General features: G+C 34.2%; 1 protein-coding gene across 1 annotated transcript in view; it reads right to left on the bottom strand.

Moving 5' to 3' along the window:
- Window positions 1-17,346, bottom strand: part of LOC136040765 (ras-related protein Rap1) — a 42,658-nt gene extending 25,312 nt beyond the window's left edge. The window contains exons 1-2 of the mRNA XM_065725086.1: window positions 17,251-17,346; window positions 571-669 (exon numbers count right to left, since the gene is read on the bottom strand). Coding sequence (XP_065581158.1) covers window positions 571-662 — 92 coding nt within the window. The 5' untranslated portion in view covers window positions 663-669; window positions 17,251-17,346. The remainder of the gene's footprint in view (window positions 1-570; window positions 670-17,250) is intronic.
- Window positions 17,347-21,588: the final 4,242 nt, after the last annotated feature.

The raw sequence follows: 21,588 nt of genomic DNA, 5'->3' as shown, positions 1-21,588 counted from the left end.
AGTAATAATAATTTGTTTAATCAGTGTATTGGTAAAATTAGGGTATTAATAAGTGTTTGACCTCAGTTTCTGACAGAAAAATGATTACATTGAATGAAAAAATGCCTTGTCACCAAATGTTAGATGGCACTGAGAGTTTTCGTTTGCAGACAATCTTCATACACGCAACTTTTTCTTAGAGGGGAATCAACAACTTAAAAATTTATTGGTACCTGTCTGTTAAACGGAACACACTCAAGAAGTGAAGTTAGGTTAATCCTAATGAAATATATGAAAAACATGATGATAACATAATACTTTAGAAATACAATTATGGAAACTAAGACAAAGAAATATGAAAAGAAGGCCACACAGAATGCATTATTAAATACCTAACTTAATCTGACCACCTCTAAATATTAAATATTTAATTAAAATATACCTACATCATAGTTTCTTCATTCAAAATGGGCAAATCATAACCGATTTCAGAGAGACAAAAAGATCTGTCAGATCTGAGACAGCATAATTGTTGAGTGTGTTCTGTTTAATAGACAAGTACCGATTTATTTTATGAAACACATAACTTACTTTTCAACAAAAATTCCTTGAACAAACTGAACAGTCAGAGCAGATTTACCAACACCACCACTGCCCAAAACAACAATTTTGTACTCTCTCATCTTGCACCTATAAAGCAAAACAAATTAGTAACCTGACAACAAATTCTGCACCATATTTAAAGCACTTAAAAAAGGAATAAACAAAATCATCATTCAAAAACGAGTCATCATAATAATAGATTATATACTTGTTTTTGCTTTGAACCTCAGCGTTTTCTCTGTTGATGAAACTTGGTGGGAACAATAATCACAAGTCCTAGATACTTGATTGAAATAACTTGAACGGATCCACTCTCTTTCGGGGAGCTGGGGGGGGGGGGTAATTCTGATGAATTAGAAAAAATAGGGTATTTTTAACTTACAAAGGAGTGATCGGATCTTAAACGAAATTTGATATGTGGAAGGATACCGTGTCTCAGGCTCTTAAATCCCGACTGGATCCGGTGACGTTGGGTGGAGGTGGGGGGGGGGACCTAAAATCTTGAAAAATGCTTACAGTGGAGGGATCAGGATGAAAATTGGTGGGATGAATAGACACAAGTCCTAGATATGTGACGGAAATAACCGGACCGGATCCACTCTCTTTGGTGGAGTTAGGGAGGGGGAGAGAGCAATTCGAAAAAAATAGAAAAATGAGGTATTCGTAACTTACGAACTGTTGATCAGATATTTAGAAGGAACTCCCAGTTCTAAAAATTGTAGGGAGGTATATGGACTAACAACAAGTCCTTTCACCTCTTTGACTTCTTCTTCAGAAAAACTAGCTACTGGAAGCGCTATTCTCCTCCAGTCTGCAAACAATGGATATATACGATTATGAACAATAATACACTGTTATTGATTGTGGGAAGTGCAAGTACCTGAGCTACCTGTCCCCAGCAGTTTAAGGCACTAGGCCGGCCGGTACTAATACGGCTCTTCCTACTCATTCCCGCTCTCTTCTGCACAATCAAAAACTATGGATAAATCGCGTCCCTTTAAAAATTGACTTCTTCAAGCTTTAATCTTTATTAAACAATATTTCTCTTCTTTAAGGTATCAATTGCTGCCTGAAATATCTTGCGATCAATTTCCCATGGCAGGTTAGAACCCAGGATAGCTGTATAAGTATTTGGAATCTTAGCCAAGGAGCAGAAACGCTTAAGAGCAACAGTCTCCTCACTCTGAGCCTGGCAATCAAATAAAATATGCTGGATTGTTTCCTCAGTTGAAAAGCAGATTCGGCATAAAGGGGAATGATGTAGCTTCCAATTAAATAACAAGTTATTTAGAAGTAGGGCACCTGATTTCAGCCAGTAATATAGCACTGTATTTAATCTTGTATGAAATGGAGATAACATTAATATACTGTGATTAACTTTGGATCTTTGCCTGATAATATCTCGTGAATTGAGGTCAGAGGAAGGACTAGGAGATAACATGGAAGCCTTTGCTGCTAGAGAATCAGCCATATCATTATATTTTATACCTTTATGACTAGGAACATGTTGAAAATAAACTTCATTTTCCTTGATCTTAAGATTAAGAAGCTGTCTTAATCTCATGTCTCAGAGCTCTTATTTCAAATCGCGACCAGATCTGTTGACATGGGAGGGAGCTGGAGGGGGAAACCGGAAATCTTGGAAAACGCTGATAAATGTCGTAGATACGTGATTGGCGTAACCGGACTGGATCCGCTCTCTTTGGGGGAGATAGGGGGTGAGGTTCAGTGCTTTGACGAGTTTGGTGCTTCTGGACGTGCTAGGACGATGAAAATTGGTAGGCGTGTCAGGGAGCTGTACAAATTCACTTGATAAAGTTGTTTTCCCCGAATCGACCATCTGGGGTCGGACCTCGCGACTCGGAGCTCTTATTTTAAATCCCGACTGGCATTAAGCTTCTGATTTTCCTTTTAAAGCAATCTATTGATTCTTAGAATTTTGCCAGAGCTCTTACCATATGAGCTCTTGGTTCTTTCGATCTTGTCACAAGTGTCATGTAAGCTCTTAGCTCTTGTTTTTTATATGCAATGTAGGCTAGCTGAAAGAAAGCAACAAGTTCGGCAATTTTTTTTATGTTGTGAGAGTTTCCTTGTTAATAAAGTACTATTCTATTCTATCTTATTCAAGGACCCCTTCTTCCCAGATAGAACAGGTATAGAAGCATAGGCAGAATTTAGACTTTGAAATATTTCTGCATGGAAACATCAGTTCCCCTCTCAAAATGTATACTAGCATTGTTTACAAATAAAACATAAGATTCTAAGCTACTAACATTTTAGAACTGAGAGGAGGAGGGTATTATTTTACAGGAGGAGTGTGGTTATTTTACTCAAGTACAAAAAAGTGCACCAAGACTCCAAAAGTTATTTTTAGATGAAAGAAATGTACTGTTGGCAATTGAAAGAAAAACATAAGACAACAACAATTTTCGTAACAAGTCTGTTTGTATTGTAGGATTATTTTATATGCAATAAAACTTGGAAGTATTCTGTATTTTTGCTTTTGCCTTATGCGGTTCACTTGTTTCAATACTATTTATATTAACCACTCCCAAATCAATTTAATAAAAAAGACAAAATAATACTTCAATGAATCACACATAGTAAAAGTTTAGCACAACAAATTTAATCTTACAGAGTCCAAATCTGTTCAAAATTGGGTGCAACCAAATAGTACAATACATGGGGTGTTAGAATGGTGCTTGGTTCAAGCATAAGATAGAGTACCTTGTGCTGGAATGACAGGTTTAGGAAGTGGAGGGGGGTTAGGTACTTCAACAGTAGTGGTGAAGCCTGCTGAAAAAAGCCAAATGTATATGAAATTTACCTTAGCCCATGCAACAGCTTTTTTAAACTGTACTACTGTTGCCTGCAGCAACTCATTGCTGATAATCTTAGTAAAAGCTGCAGCAACAGTAAAAGCTGTTGCCTGCAGCAACTCATTGCTGATAATCTTAGTAAAAGCTGCAGCAACAGTAAAAGCTGTTGCCTGCAGCAACTCATTGCTGATAATCTTAGTAAAAGCTTGATCACGAGTAAAATTTTAAGTTTATTTAATGTGTGCTTATTGTTTATTACCTATTGTGTAATATTTAGAATTTAACCTAGTAGTGTCTTTGGTAAGTGTGTGACTTTTCTTCCGTAGTGCTTGAATAAAATTCTTGCCTCCCCCCAAATAAAATACTGGCGCTACACCCCTGTCAATATCATAAGGAATCAGCCTATCTTCTCCATTACAAGTTTTTAATTTATCTTGCCAAACTATTTAGAACTGATTGGACAATCTTGCCATAACTTGTAGGGCTTGGATATAAGATCAAAATAAACAGCAGAAAATTAAAAGCCAGCATCTACTTTCACTGAAATCTTAGAAAAACCTTGTAACTTCTCTTGCATTGTGCTAGAGATAGATATATTTAGTTCTAGAGAAACTTATATCATTAGTAAGTGTAAATGTTGCTTTTGATCAAAAAGAGCAGAATTTTCATTTTAAGATTCAAGAAAGGATTGTCCCTAAAAATGTTCTAGTATACCCGCTAGGAAAATGCCCAAAATCACCCCAAAAGAAATTTCTTTGATCAATTTGAAAGCTCTTCAAATTTCCAGTGGTGCAATACACTTTAATTGAAAACTTTGCCAACATAATTCCACTGTTTTTTCAATCAAATCACAAATTCTCAATAGGTTTCAATGACAATTAGTCCCCTGGGAGACTTTGCTAATGGACCCTTTGCCTTTGACATAGTCAACCAATGTTGGGGCTCAAAAAAGGATGTTTGAAGCATCAAATCTTTTTAATGTGAAAAAGATTTATTCTTTTAGATTTATTCTAAATCAACTCCATTGATTTAGACAAGATTAAAAAAAAAATCCTGTGTTTGGATTGTAGTCATTTTGTTGCTTGGTAGTCCTTGATAATTTCCTTTGTAGTATGTTCTGTTATATTTTAAATCACAGTAAGGACACATCTCTTTGTTTCTATTTGTTCTACAATCATTCCTTGTAATATTAAATAAAATAAAAACTAGTTTTTTTTAACTGAAAGTAAGGAGCTACATTAAAACCTAAAACAAACAAAAATTACTCCGTGTATGAAAGGGGCTGTTCCCTTCTCAACGCCCCGCTCTTTACGTTAAAGTTTGACTCTTTCTCTCAATCCTACTTTATTAAACAGTAAAAAAAACTTTAGCATAAAGAGCGGGGCGTTGAGAAGGGAACAGCCCCTTTCATACATGGAGTAATTTCTATTCATTTTAAGTTTTAATGTTGCTCCTTACTTTCAGTTAAAAGACTAGTTTTTTTTAGAACTAGTTAATTTCTGAACGTTTTTGAATTAATGCATGTTTGATTTTGGCTCTCTGCACATAAATTATTAAAATGAAATTTGCATATTAATTCTTTTTTTTGGCTAAATGGCTTTCTCTTAGTTTTGATCAGATGATTTTGAGAAATAAGGGGTGAGGGAGGAGGCCTAATTGCCCTCCAATTTTTCGGTTACTTGAAAAGGCAACTAGAACTTTAATTTTTAACAAACGTTTTTATTAGTAAAAAATATATGTAACTTGAGAATTAGTTTAGGTAACAAACTTCTATATTATTATATTTTTATTATGTATATGATGGGGTTTGTCCCCTTGTTAATACCTTGCTCTTTACACTAAGCTTAAGTTTCGTCCCAATTCTTTACGAATGACCCCTGAATCAGAAAAGCTGTAGAATAAATAGTTGAAATTACTAAAAATAATTTAGCATAAAGAGCAAGGTGTTTAGGAGGAGAAGAACCCCTCATATGCCAAATAATCTCTGTTGGTCTTAAGTTTTAATGCTACTCCTTACTTTCAATTGAAAAAACTTTTTCGTGTTTATTTTTTCATTGTTCTTTTTTATAGTAATGCTAGAAAATCCTGTACTCCCTTCATTGAATTTCTCTTCCACCATGACATATTCCATGATCTTTCCTCCTAGGAAAGATCCTCCCATATAGCCTCCTCCCCTCAATCCCCCCCCAAAAAAACAAAACCCCCCTGAAAACGTCTGTACAATTCCCAATAACCATTACTGTACGTAAACACTGGTCAAAGTTTGTAACTTGCAGCCACTCCCCTGGGGACTGTGGGGGAGTAAGTCATCCCTGAAGACATAGTTTTATGATATTCAACTATGCTGAACAAACTGGCTTTCTCAAAATTTTGATTCGTTGACTTTGGGAAAAAATTACTGTGGGAGGGGGCCTATGTGCCCTCAATTTTTTTGGCCACTTAAAAGGGGCACTAGAACTTTTCATTACCATTAGAATGAGCCCTATTGCGACATTATGGCACCACTTAGTTGATGCAATGACCCCTGAAAAAAAAATAAACACACACCCATGATCTGGCTTCTGGCAAAAAAATGAAGTTCTACAGTTTTGCAGATAAGAGCTTGAAACTTTTGAAAATGAATTCTCTGATATGCTGAATGCGATGGTGTGATTTTTGTTAAGATTCTATAACTTTTAGGGGATGTTCCCCCTATTTTCCAAAATAAGGCAAATTTACTCAGGCTTGTAACTTTTGATGACAAAGATTAAATTTGATGAAACTTATATATTTAAAATCAGCATGAAAATCTGATTCTTTTGATATATCTTTTAGTATCAAAATTCCCTTTTTTAAAGTTTCGTTTACTATTGAGCCGGGTTGCTCCTTACTACAGTTTGTTACCACAAACTGTTTGATTAGCAAGTGTTTGAATAGCTATTGATGCCTTTTCCAAATTCTAGCACTAATTGTTGTGAAAAACCAACTTGGGTTTCTGAAGTTTCTTGGGTGTCAGCTTATCCATATGTTTCTGTCTTCTCTTTTAGTCCAAGCTTCAAAACAGTTAATGACTTACATAAATGTGTTCTTAATTTGTCAAAAACTTGTGATGCTGCATGGCAGTATTGCAAGTTTTTACTAAGATGGCTTCAAACGGTCCCAATCTTTTATTACAAATTTTCTGAAGTACTGATTTTTCTCATACAGGAATATTTTCTCCACTCTTGTTAGCCATGCCCTTACATGAAAGGTGCTTTCTAATTCTGTTGTTTCCTCTTTTCCCATTATTCAACTCCTCTGAATATTCACGAATTTGACTTCCTCTTATTTGTTGTTACAACTTTTTCTAGGTCACCAATTATGTGGAAAAAATTTTCCACCTTTTGCTGAATCCATTACATGGTCAAGAATCTCAATCAGGCCTACAAATATGTTACTATCATTTTATTTGTATAGTTTTTGATGCTAAGGTTAAACTGTCCTGATATAATTTGGCCTAGTTGTTTGATACTCTTCTCTGCTATTACATTTGGTGGAACATGGGCTGCTGTTACACTGTCTTGACAACAGTATATATGTTTCCTGGGCCATAGTTACACTCAGTAATGACTCTTTCAAGAGTATTATGCATGTTCATATTCTCCCTGTTGAAGCTAGTAGCTAATTCCAAACTACAAGCTTCTGGTTTTCTCAAGCTGAGTTCAGGGTGCCTCTCCCATAATACCAGTCCTCAGCACCTTTTTTGTATTCAAGCCAAGATGAAGCTATTTCCATTTTTGTTTGCACTAACAAAATCGTAGGTAAATTCGAACTGATTTTTGGTAAGACCATGGTAGATCTTAGATAAATGACACAAATAATCTGAACGAATTTTGTTGCTTGGCTCAAAGATATACTTTCTAAGGATTTTCATACTCCTTTATCAATTGCAAATTCAGCAAGGGATTCTGCTATTTGACATATTGGTGTAGAGTCATAAATGGTCTGACTATGAGCAGGACAAGCATTCTGAACGAAATCACCATGCTCCAGGATCAGTACAATGGCAATTTTTGGGTAATTCTCATTATAGAGCCTCCTTTTCTGAATCTCTTTTTCATTTATTACCATCAGAAGAAATATTGCTGTTAAAATCAACCTTTGGCTACAAAAAGAGAGAGAGACAGAAGAAGCAGTAGAAACAAATTATATTCTTTTTTTAACAAACATGAAACTATCATTACTGTGACTGTTCATGAATTAGATTTATATTCCATTTGATGGTATTATTCTTAGTGATTACATCACCTAATAATTAAAAGAACCATTCAGATACAAAATAGAATCATAATTATCATAGGTCATCATTCAGTTACTTTTAAAATATGCCATACATGCAAATACAAATTATGTCATCCTACCAGATTTTGGCATTTTGAATGGAACCTGAATTTCCTCCTAGATAGTGTACCAATCCAGTCGTTTCTCAACTGCTTATGATGTATGAATACCTTACTTTTCCCAAAGAAGGGTTTAGTCTATGTCATACCACACAGAAGTTCAAAGCTGGCTAGAGAAAAATTTACTTTGAGGCTCCAGCAAAGTGTAAATTATCATAACTTTTGACCAAATAATTCCCCTTTCCTGAAAACTTATTTTCTCTTTTGTATCATAGATGTCTCTCAGCTCTTACAGCCACAATAGTCAACCACAACCTTCAAAAATAGCCTGAAACCCATGGAAAATGGCACTGGGTCCAAATAAAATACAACTTTGAAAATGCCATTGTAAAAAACCCTATACAGGATGCTTATAGCCCTCCCCCTTGAACAAAAGGGAGAATCTTGAATTTGCATGGATAGTACTATTTGATATATTGTACAGCATTGATGCCTATTTCTATGTTTTCTCTAAAGATCACAATTGCTTCCAGGGGAAATTCTATTTTAAGCATTTTGGTAATTATTTGGTAATTATTTGTTTAACAAGAATATTTTGCGAGAGGTCTGATGTTCACCACCACATTACTTGGATACAAGGTAATACTGAGGTTCCTCAATTAGTTTTAAGTAGGTCTTCTTTTTCACTTATTTACAGAGCTTCAAAACTTTGGAATAAACTGAGTATAGATATCAAGGAAATAGGTAGCCTTGGCCAGTTTAAGTCTGATTTATGTGTGGAGTTGCTCGGTAGGTATGCTTTTGAAACAGATTAATTAAAATAAATTTTACATAGGTTATTCATTTGTAACATTTATGTTTTTTTTTGTCTTGGGGTCATGCAAGGTAGTGTATCGTTTATGTTTTTTTTTTGTTGATTTTGGTATATGGTCTCATTCTCCATATTTTCTTATTCTCCATATTGTTTCTTTATTTTCTTTGAATTTAGCACAGCCTTGCAAGCCTCACTTATGTTGTGCTATTGATTAAGAAATGTTTATTTCTAATAAAATTGTTCTATTACTACTACTACTAATAGCCTTTGATGCCTATTTCTATGCTTTTTATAAACATAATAATTTCTTTCGGGAGAAGTTCCATTTTAAGCCCTTTAAGGGACTTCCAAAAGGTAAGTTATTGCTGTCACCACACAGAAAAGTGACCAATGCTAGGAATGAGTCTAAAAGGTAGTTAAAAATATTTTATCAGTTTATCAATAAATTATTCATAACATACAGAAAAAGTACACCTAAAATTAAAAAAAAAATTTCCCTCTCCATAAAGCACAGGTTTAAATTATTTCTTTATAATTTTATAATTTTCTTAATTGAAACATTTTCTAATTTAGCCTTTTTCTATTATTTTTATACAAGATAGGCAACCAGTTATTTTTTGCTTCATTTTTCTGTCTGCAACCATCATGCTACTGCAAACTTTATTACACTATAAATGCCCCCTAAAATACAGATGTCAGGAAAATGCTTAGGATTTAAGAATAACTGGTAAATTTAAATACTTATTGTATTAGTTGTACACATTTGGAATGAATCAATGCATTTGGAATATTACTTTAAACTAATGAATTGAATAACTCAACTGTGAGTTTTAAACTTTGTATCATAGTCTAAAAACTAGCCTATGGGCAGGGTAGTAAGTTATACCCTATTAAAAAAAGGTTAAGAATACAGCAATGGACTTAAAGCTATACTTCCTACCAACATTACTGATCTCCATTTCATGGTCCTTTGGCCAGGAAGTGCAATGGGGAGGTTCTGGGCTAGCCATCCCATGAATTTAAACCACCCTACCTGTTTTAACTTTCTCAAATACCCATTTAGAGTTGGGGCAAGTCTGGGCCAAATTCAAAATAGAATTTCCCCTAGAAGCAATTATTAGGGTAAAGTTGGAAGATTTTTCCAGTACTGAACTATGAAATAGGTGAACATACCACCCAATTTCTTTTTGTATGCTTTTTTTATTCTCTTCAATTGATTTACTCAGAAATTCAATTTTAAGCTGTTTATGGATCCATACTGGTTAAAAACTTACTATTTGAATATAAATCTAGCTTGTTGAAGTGATGTAATCCATAGGTATGGAATTCACACAGTTCAATTGGTTAAACCAGTTTGCCATATTATGCCTTTTTCTTTGTCTGTTAGGTTATTGATTCTATTAGAGGCTGTATTTTTAGAGAATTAATGTTGAAAAATATCAAATCCTATGGAAAAAGATTTAGATAAATTTCAATGTTGCATTTTATTTATAATATCAGTAGAAATGCTGAAATGCCCATTTTTGTACTTTTTCTAAACATAGTAATTATTTTACTTGGAAATTCAATTTTATGGCCCTGAAATTTGCCTACATGACAGGTCCTATACCTATTGAAATTATGACAAAACAACATTTTACCTTAATTTTTAGTTACCAGTTGCTTTTTCTCTGCCTTCAGCTCTGAAAATGCAATTCCTGTTATTTGAAAAGAATTCTGAGCCATATCAATGTTGTTTATTCAAAATTTAGGAAATGTATTTACATATCTTTAAAACCTTATATATTGGGATTGAGCAAAGTTGTGAAACTGAAAACAATTGTGTTGTACTTTATTCAAGCAGAAGATCTATTTTGCAAGATTTCACTTTTATAACACACATATTTTTAAAGGTCATAAATGGTCAATAACCTCTAGAGGGAGAAGGAGTGGAGGCAGGTACTTCAAAATACCTTCCCAGGATATACTTTAGCCTTTAGACCCATCCCTAAAAGTTCCATTATCCTAACCTAACCAGTGCTGTCACTTACTTGAAGTACTTTTACTTCAAGTACTACTTAAGTAAAATTTTCCATTACTTGTACTTGTACTTAAGTAACTCTAGGGTGTACTTATTACTTGATACTTAAGTAAGATTATGAAATACTTATTACTTAAAATACTTTTAATGTACTTGTTTTTCAAATACTTTACCTTTGACGAGAGAATTTTGTGTGTGTGTGCTTTGGCAATGTACAAGAAAACATCACCTTTAGATTTAGAGCAAACTCAGATATAGCTTTTGTGTTTCTGTGCTTTGGCAATGTATAAGAAAACATCACCCTTTAGATTTAGAGTAAAGTCAGATATAGCTCCATGCCCTATTTTTGAATATGAAATAAGGTATTTGTTTTTGACAAAAAAAAGTATAGTATGTTAACACTTGGTTTAATTCTTGTTTAAAAGTTATATAACAAAGAAAATTGAAATTATTTCACGGTTCACTAGTTGACAGTGAGCTAAAATCCCTTGTTTTGTGCTAAATGTTGCATACTATAGTCCATTTGGGCTTATATTTCTGACATTAGTGCTTAAGTTTAGTCATCTCGTCAACTGAACCAGATTTCTAACATTTCATCATCTTCAGGACTGTATTATTGGTAAAGCTACTGAAGCTATAAATCTTTGCCCATCTAAATATTGTCTGCAATAAACAAGTCAAGGGAATTCTAGCTGGATCCAATGCAGTGGCCCTAATCTTAGGCATCTTTGGTCTAGTTTTCATTCGGATCCGTTACTCCATTTGCAAGTTATACTAAATTAAACAGGAAAATTAAATTTTTCAGGAATTAAAACCCACTCCCCCTTGTTAAATTAGAGCTAGGGTCTTTACCTCAAAACTTGATATGTGTCATGGTCTTAGGCCTCTTTGGTTCAATTTTCATTCAGATCCATCACTCCAGTTGGAAGTTACTCTGAATTAAACAAAAAACTGTTCCAGCAGGTAAAACCCTCTCCCCCTTGTTCTATTTGAGCTAGAGTTTTCATCTTTCAACTTGATATGTCTCATGATCTGTGGCACCAAATCTGGCCATCACAATTTTCAGCCAAATCCAACCAGTGTTTCTCCCCCAATACGTGATTACTCGGACGGATGGACGGACGGATGTTGCAACGTCTTAGGTAGCAATGTTGGCTAATTGGATTTAAAAAAGGAAAACAATGGCATATCATCATCCAGGTATCATCACCTATTTGGATAGTGGAAAATATCCATCAAGATAGGTTTTTGAGATCTGTCTGTCTATCTGCCCATCAGTGCAGTTGAAATTGAACTATTTGGATTAAATTTGAGCTTAATTAGGGTGATGGGGCTTTAAGTGTTAAAAAATATTCGAGTTTTTCATTTAATTCACTGTAACTTGCATATGGAGATGAATTTCAATAAAAATTGAATAAAGATGCCCAAGAGTATGGTATGCATTGAGTTCTGGAATGAAGACCCAAGCTTAATTAAAAGTTGAGTTTTTCATTTAATTCAGTGTCACTTGCAAGAGATTGATGGATCTCAGTGAAGCTTTTGGTTTAATTTAGTTAAACTTGCGAATGGAGCAACAGATCCAAATGAAAGCTAGACCAAAGATGTCTAGGATCAGGGCTCATATTGAGCTCTGATATCACAAGCCCTATCTAAAATACGGCAAGGGGGAGGGAGTTTCAAGTTTTAAAAAAGTTGAGTTTTCCTTCAGTTTAGTAGGGCCTATAACTACTTCTACCCATGGCTTGCCCAAAACCTGGAAATAACCCTTTTCCAAAATAAATCATACTGAAGCTAACCTTCAACCAAATATTCCATTCCCAGAGAAAAATTACTTTGTATGGCACTTGGTATTTACCAAGTGACATACAGTGATAGCAAATTCTGTAGGTCTGTTGGTCTGTCAGTCCTGGTCTTGCTAGTTTGGGCACTTCCAGAGAAGCTAGGACAATGAAATTTGGCAGGTGTATCAGGGATCAGACCAGATTAAATTTGAAATAGTTGTTTCCCCAATTTGACCATCTGGAGGGAGAGTGGGATGAGGGTTCATTTGGAAAAATTAGATCAGATCTTAACTAAATTTGATATTTAGAAGGACATCATGTTTCAGAGCTCTTACTTTAAATTCCAACCAGATTGGGTGACATTGGAGGGGGAAACCTAAAATCTTGGAAAATGCCTAGAGTGGAGGGATTGGGATGAAACTTAGTGGGAAAAATAAGCACAAGTCCTAGATACATGATTGACATAAACAGAACGAATTCACTCTCTTTTGGGGAGTTGAGGGGGAGGGTTAATTATGAAAACTTAGAACAAATGAGGTATTTTTAACTTACAAAGGAGTGATTGGATGTTGAATTTCATTGGACGAAAATTCATATTAGAAGGACCTTGTAACTCAGATCTCATGTCTTAAGTCCTGATCAGATCCAGTGTCATTGGGGGGATTTGGGGGGGGGGGCAGAAATCTTGGAAAATGGTTAGAGTGGAGTGATCAGAATGAAACTTGGTGGGAAGAATAAGTACAAGTCCTAGATATGTGATTGACTTAACCAAAATGGATTTGCTCTCTTTGGGGGAGTTGGAGGGGGTGTTAATTCGGAAAAATTAAAAAAAAATAGGTATTTTTAACTTAAGAGTGGATGACCATTCATGAGGTATTTTGAATTTGATATTAAGAAGAAACTCATGTCTCAGATTTCTTATTTTAAACCCCAACCAGTTCTGGTGACATTGGGGGAGAGTTGGAGAGGGAAACCAGAAATCTTGGAAAACCCTTCAAGTAAAGAGATTGGGATGAAACTTGGTGGGTAGAATAAGCAAATGTCATAGATACATGATTGACAAAACCGGACTGGATCCACTCTCTTTGCAGTAGTTAGGGGGTTCAGTGCTTTGGCGAGTTTGGTACTTCTGGATGTGCTAGGACAATGAAAATTGGTAGGCATGTCAGGGACATGCACAAATTGACTAGATAAAGTTGATTTCTCTGATTCAACCATCTGGGGGGGGGCTGAAGGGAGAGGAAAAATTAGAAAAATGAGGTATTTTTAACTTGTGAGTGGGTGATCAGATCTTAAAGAATTTTGATATTTAAAAGTAACTTGTGTCTCATAGCTCTTATTTTGAATGCCGACCAGCATTAAGCCTCTGATTTTTCTTTTAAATTAACCTATTGACTCATATAATTTTGCTAGAGCTCATGCTGTATGAGCTCTTGGCTCTTCTGACCTTGTTGCAAGTGCCATATGAGCTCTTGTTTGATTCCTTTTTTCTCAGAGGATTTTCGACTTAGTCTCATGGTTTTTGCCACTTCATGGTGTGAAAACTGCTGCTAGAAATAGATAGGTTGCAACTTCTGCTGTATTGTCTCCTTGTATATTTAAATGTGTGCTTGCATTGTGCCTGCATCCCCTTGAAAGTTCTGTTTCTTATGGTAATATTGGTTTGTCTTCTGTTGCATATGCAGACAACATTCTTCTTGCTGCCCAGACTTGCTGTGGATTGCTTTCCAATTTTACTATATTAACCAATGAATTATCTTAGACTGGATTGTCAGTTAATGCATCTAAATGCAAGTTTGTTTGTTTTAATAGCCCTTATGCAGTCGCTCCATTCTTTGCTGGGACTGCAAATCTGCTATGTTCTTCTTTAGTTAGTTGGATTGGTCTGTGTTTTGGTCCAACATTTCCACTGCCTTTTCATCCCTAGTGAATCAAGCTGTTTTGTAAGGAAAATCCCCACACTCCATGTGCAGCTTATTTCAGATATTGTAAATTCTTCCTCCGGCTTCCTAGATGGCACCAAAACAGAAAAATAATTGCTTGATTTGGTTTAATAGATATGCCTTCTCGGATTTGGTCTTCCAGTGATGATTTATGTAAAAAGACTATTTACTTTATTCACCTTTATGACCCTCTGCAGCCTTTTTTCCATATGGATACCAGTTAATTAGTCCATGTTGTCTTTTGTTAGTTTGAATTTTTTTTGCTGTTTATTGTTTTTGTTTATTTATAATACTCCATACTTTGTGTTTTTCTATACTTTTACAGATAATAAAGTTCATTCAGTGATTCATTCATTCATTCTGCAGTTTGACCAGCCATATGGAATGTGTCTGAATCAGCGGGCTTGCTGCAGGCCCATGATTTTATAATCTTATGTTTGTAGGAAGTTTACCAGCCACCTGAATTGATTACACAGCATGCAGCTTGCTTGAGTGAAAACCAGCCAAAGGATATAGATGCCATACATTTTCATAGCGTGTCTGAAATTTAACTTGAAAACATAAGGCAGTTTCCTTGTAAAAGGTGCCAAGGGCAAGACATGTCATCAATTTATTTTTAATTATTGAGCTTTGATTTCTCTTATTAAAAAAGTCTGCAACTAACTCACTTGGCTTCTTATTTTTAAATTTGAGTTTTTTTTGTTGCTAAGGTTTTTACTCATTGAATCAGAGAATGAACTACTTTATTACCTATTATCTGTTTTAAAGCCAATCTGAAGTTTATTTTTCTATTTTCAATATTTTTTCAACCATTCCAACATGTTTCAGAATAACCCTGTATTTTTTCAAACATGCCAGATTTGACTGAACACTAATTGACAGAAGTTCAACTCTATGTGCACTGTATTAATCCTGTCATGTGATCTGTCTGATCTAATCAGAAGTTTTTGACTGTACTTAATTGTTTTGATAGTCTTTTTCTTTCAAGCCATTATGTTCAAAATTGGTCAGACTATTTATTGGACTTCATTGGGTGTCTACCAGCCCAACAAGGGGAAAAATATTTTCAATATTTTTTTTTATCATTCACACATGTTTCAAAATAACCATGTATTTTTTCAAACATGCCAGATTCAACTGAACACTGATCACCAGAAGTTCAACTCTATGTGCACTGTGTTAGTCCTGTCATGTGATCTGTTGGATCCTATCAGGAGTTTTTTGACTGTCCTTAATTGTTTTGAAAGTCTTTTTCTTTCAAGCCATTGTGTTGAAAATTGGTTAAGATCATTTTCTTGGACTTCATTGGGTGTGTACCAGCCAAATAAGGGAAACAGTTAAAAACAATAAAATGGAAATTCTGGTTCTTGATTAAGATTTCCAAGAGAGGAATGACAGGGGACATTTTATAGGGAAGGGAAGGGGCTAAGAAGCCTTCAGAATGGCTTTAAAAAAAGGTACCATGGGCTTTATATCAGATATATATATATATATATATATATATATATATATATATATATATATATATATATATATGTATATATATATATATATATATATATACATATATATATATATATATATATATATATATATATATATATATATATATATATATATACATATATATATATATATATATATATATATATATATATATATATATATATATATATATATATATATATATATATATATATCAATTTTGGCAAGTACTTGATATTTGATACTTAAGTAAGAATTTGGAAAGTACTTATTATATGATATTTAAGTAGAAAAACAATGAGTACTTAATACTTGATACTTAGGTAAAAATTTGGAGTACTTGTTACAGCACTGAACCTAACCCCTTTCCAAGATAGCCAAAAGTCAATTAACAAGAATTTTACCCATTTGTACATTATAAAGCAAGAACTGTTTCCTTAGCATATCTTCTTATGTAGTGGACTGATCATATATCTAAACCAAATAAGCATTCCTTCCTGAACCTAAATATGACATTTTTTAGTTGTAAATTCAATTTGTATATTTCTATAGGCTACTATAGCCTATATTCATATAATACCCTATATTTTCTTTGTATTTATTGATTCTTGATTTTGTTACTGTCAGTTCAATTTTTCATATAAACCAGTTTTAAAAAGATTGATGGTAACACAGGTAGCCCATGCTCTATAAGTAATATCTAAAATAAGAGGAAAAGGTATGCCTAGGCTTATCATCTTTGAGGGTATGTAAAGAGCTTAAAATGAATTTGCAGCAGAAACAAATACCATACTTAGTTTCAGGATGAAACTCTTATTCTAGGGGTAAGTTCATTTCATCAATTAATACAAATATTTACAAATAAGCTTATATGAAAAGGAAAAAGCATTCACTAGACTGGGCTAGCCTATGTTTAGGCCTACTAAGGCTAATTGAGATGTTTTCCCCCTTAGAAGGCCTTTATCTAAAATGTCACCAATGAACAGATATAGCCCTACATTATCAACCAAAACCAGACAGCAGCATAGCTTCATTACAAGCATAGCTTCTTGGGCCTATTAATTGATTTACTTTTGTAATAGTTTTATTTAGTATTAATAAATTGATTGATCAGAAGCAATAGTGAATTTATTGAAAAGAAATTTTCTGAAAGTAGCCTAACCTAAATTTTCTGAGTATAGCCATTATGCCACTTGTTATTATTGTGTTTTACTCCTTATCAATGAAAACTATCCACAGTTACAAGAGCAACAATTACGCATATTTGGATAACATTTTGAATAGTAAACCTAGTAGGCCAAGGCTGATTTCTGCAATGCAACGTACCTTTACCTTATTATCATCAAATTATAATTAGCCTATACAATAGTAATCAAATGATCTATTACGAGATCAAACGATCTCGAGATCAATAGATCAAATGATCTAAATGTTTACTAAACATTCACCTGTTGTTTCACTGGATTTCTTAGGAATCCAAGGGCTGGGCTTTGTGCTTTTCTTCTTTTATGTTTTAAGTTTTGCCTTTTACCGGCCAGTGTTACGACATACGTGGTGCGATTTAATCCAACTATAAAGGCGAAAATGCGGCATCTTTTCTTTTTCGGGCTAGCTTTCGAACTTAGAGCTTACATGAGGTTTAAAAAAGAAAGAAAGAAACGGAATGAAGCTGGTGGTATATTTCTCCACAAATGTGTTCTATATATTTTATTCTACAAAATAACATAGGGTAGATGACATAAACTTTAGATATAAGGAAGGATTTGTACATAAAAAAAACTTGATACCATGGTTCGACAAAGCTCTCTCTACTTAAAGAGTTGTCTTTGAAACTTCGTAAGGGTTCTTGCGATTGAAATTAAAAGTTACAGTGTCATTATAAAGATTCAAAATTGACGGAAGGGTAAGCAGTCCCCTTAGTTTGCTATTTCGTTTAGCATACTTAAAGGTCCAGTGACTATGTCTCTAGGAATGACGAATATCACCTTCAGCCCTTTGCATAGAGACTGTAGAATGTATAAGTAGTCCAATGTTTAAACCAAGTATTTATAATTGAAAATAGGGGGCATGTTTAATCCTTTAACTTGAAGGTTTCAGTGAAATTTCAGATAGGGGGGGTGGTGTTAAACTACCACTGTTACTATTACTCCAATTACTTCTACTACAACTACTACTACTACTGCCACTATTACTAATAGTGCTACTATTACTAATACTACTACTACTACTGATATTAAAATTACTACTATTAGTACTAATATAAACAGTAATTTTACCCTCTACAACAGCTAAGGCTAAGGGTATTAAGGTGAATATTTCAGAAAATGTTGAGAGTAAATTCAAAATAAATCAAAAGACCATATGTGCATACAGTTTATGAAAGGGTGTATCAGTAACATGCTAGCAACCGCTTAGAATATACAGATCAAACTTATAGAGTATGCTAAAGAGGAGTTTTATGCTTCCTGTTTCGCAGCTTCAGTTCAGGTCACTTTTTTCCCTGATTAAGATTCTTTTACTCCTTAAAATCGAGTTTAAAAATCAATTTTGTTTTTTATAACTTTTGACAGTAGATATGAATATATTCTTTACATATAAAGTTGAATATAAATAAAAAGGTACATATAATTTCCTGACAGCAAATCTGATTTTCTGAAAGACGAAAATCATTGAAAAAAGATAATAATTAGTGCTTTTTTTATAATAATATTTTTGTTATAGCTAGATTGGTCAAATCAGTTCCAATAATGCTCTGAATTCTCTTATTTGTAATTGAAGGCGCATGATAAGCGCTGATAACATCCTATTTCTTATGTTTTGGATTCATATACTATTCCATAAATGTAAAAATGTAGAATATTATGCTGATTTTCCGTTATATTCGCTTTTCAATATCTTTCTTATAACCAGCTCCGCTTATGCCAATTATGTCCTGATGATATTCATTGTTCAATAACGGGTTTTTTACCAGTTAATCTTTTTAACTTTAAAGTCCTTGTTTATTCGTCTTTTTTCTGATGTTCTAATGCCAACTTGGTCTTTCTTGTTTCTCTACTTTCTTGGCTATCTGTTTTTTTTTTACTCTATATTTTTTTAAATGATATTTATTTAACGTGTGTTTAACTACTCCACATCATAGACAAAACAATTCTGATACCTAGGTTAAGAGCGAAGTGGGGTACAATCCATAATTTTTTCTTTCACCAAGGCACCTCTTATCGCTATTTACGCTATTTGCATCTCTTGTAAAAGGAGATGTCGCACAAACTTCGAAAGGAGCGTAGTCGGTTGAAAAATGAAAGTTTTAGAGTCCTTTTAAAGAGTTAAAAAGGACTGAACGGCAACCAGCCCCCCTTCCATGCCCATAAATTTCTCAAACCCATCCAATTAACGTTTGAGATCTCCATTTTGTTCTGTATATTTAAAAGGTTCAGTAAGTTTATTGTTGTGGATGTCCCCCCATCATCCCTTAGGGAGAGGTTGTAAGCTATAAAATTCACCTATGTTTACATATAGACTTTGTTATTGATAAGACTAAACTTGTTCGACATTTGGTGTCCAAAAAGACGAAGGGCATTTAGACGAGTCTCTCAGAGAATGCTGAGGGGAGTGTCAAACTAAATCAAAGCACATTATGTATATATACGAGGTGTCAAAAAGGCTTAACTCAGGAATGACTGAGTATATCAATTTGGAACTTTTAGAAAATAATGAGGGAGATAATCTACTGACCAAAAAGGCATTATTCGTATGCGAATAATTATACTACTACCTCAACTGCTTTTACTACTGCTACCACTTCAACTACTACTTCTATTGTAACTACTATTAACAGTAAAAGTATTAAGATGAATATTTTAGGAAGTGGATGATGAGAAAGTTGAACTAAATTAAAACAAACTATGAAAATACAGGTTATCAAAAGAGCATATAGGGAATATGACAGCAACGGCTATTTGTATTAACTTGAAAAATTTCAGGGGTTGATGAGGAGGATGTTCAACTGACCAAAAGGCAACATGCTAGTACAACTACTGCTATTAGTACTAGTTCTATTAATAAATACTATTACCAGTCCTACAACTTGTGTTATTAGTACTCCTACTGTTACTGGACTATTACTATATCTACGACTAAGAGTATGAGCTTCAACTGATTCACAACAAGCTGTTTACATGTAGGTTTTCATAAGAGCGTATCAGAAATATCCTAGGAACGTCTCGACGTATGAAGTTATTGGGCTTGTTTTGGAAGATGTTGAACTAACCAATGGATGATAATTGCATCCTACAACTACTACTGCTGCTACTACTACATCTACTAGTGCTATTACTGCTGCTACTATCATTAGTGCTACTAAGGCTACGGCTGCTACTACCAATTCTGCTACTGCGAATTCTATTACTACTATAACTACTCCTACTACTACTGCTGCTATTATTGCTAAGGGTACTAAGGTGAAGATTTTGGAGGATGCTGAAACAGTGCTGAACTAAATCAAGCACACTTAGCGCATGCAGTTTATCAAGAAGATGTATCTGCAATGCCTCAGAAACGATTTATGGTGTTAATTTGAAACTTTCAGCACGTGTAGAGGGGGAAGTTGAAGAAAATGAAAGGTGCCGTGTGCATACTCCTACAAATGCTACGATGCTACTACTACTGATACCTCTATTGCTACTACTAAGGCAAATGCTACGATGCTACTACTACTGATACATCTATTGCTACTACTAAGGCTAAGGGAACTAAGGTGTAACTTTCAAGGAAGGTTTAGGCAGATGTTGAATAAAATCCAAACGAACTATAAACATGTAGATTGTAAAAAGAGTGTAACAGCAAAATCTCAGGAACGGCTTAAATGATTCAATTGGAACTTTCAAGGTATGTTTTGGTGAATTTTGAATTAACTAAAAGGCACTACTTGTATACTATACTGCTACTACTGTGATTTCTGTACCTAATAAGGGTAAGGGTATTAAGGTCAAACTTTTATGCGTTTAGGGAGACTTTCAATTAAAAAAAAATATGCATTTAGGTTTTCAAGATTGTGCATAAGCAACATAATAGACAGTGCAGCGCTATCATAGAAACTTTTAAAGGAACTCGTTCGATTGGAAATTAAAAGTGCTGGCACCCTTTTTAAGAGGCAAACTAAGAGGAAACTTTAAAGGAGATCATTTGGTGGGTAATCAAAAGTTTTGGCACCCTTTTAAAGAATGAAAAGGGATTAGAGGACAAGCCTAAAGCTTGTCCTTAGCTTTTAGACAAGTCTAAAGCTAAGGGTACTAAGGTGAAAATTGAATGGGAATGTTGTGAGGATTTCCAACTAAATCTAAACACTCCATGTGGATGAAGGCTGTCAAAATGACGTTTCAGCGTGGTTCCAAAGGCTGCTTGGGGTATTAAGCTGAAATTATCGCTTTATTATGAGGAGGATGTTGGAAAAATGCTAAAGGTGTTCTGTCCATACTGCTATTAATGCTATTACTTCTACTGAAGCTAAAGTTTTAAGATGAAGCTTTTAGGGGATGTTTAGTGGACATTAAACTAAGTAAAAACAAAATTCTCATAGGTTGATTGTCGAAAGGTTGAATTAGAATTATATCAAGAACACCTAAGATCATTAAGTTAAAATTCTTGGGTAAGTTGAGGGGGATGTTTACAACCGAAATTTCACTAAGTGCAAACTTGCTACTGCTATTAGTACCACTGTCAACGTGAAGGCCGAAGCTACTAAGGATAATGGTGATAAGGTGAAAACTCAAATCGAAGCACTCTATATG

Source organism: Artemia franciscana, chromosome 21 (assembly GCF_032884065.1).
Source record: "Artemia franciscana chromosome 21, ASM3288406v1, whole genome shotgun sequence".
Taxonomy (NCBI): domain Eukaryota; kingdom Metazoa; phylum Arthropoda; class Branchiopoda; order Anostraca; family Artemiidae; genus Artemia; species Artemia franciscana.
This window is presented reverse-complemented; position numbering and strand designations above follow the sequence as displayed.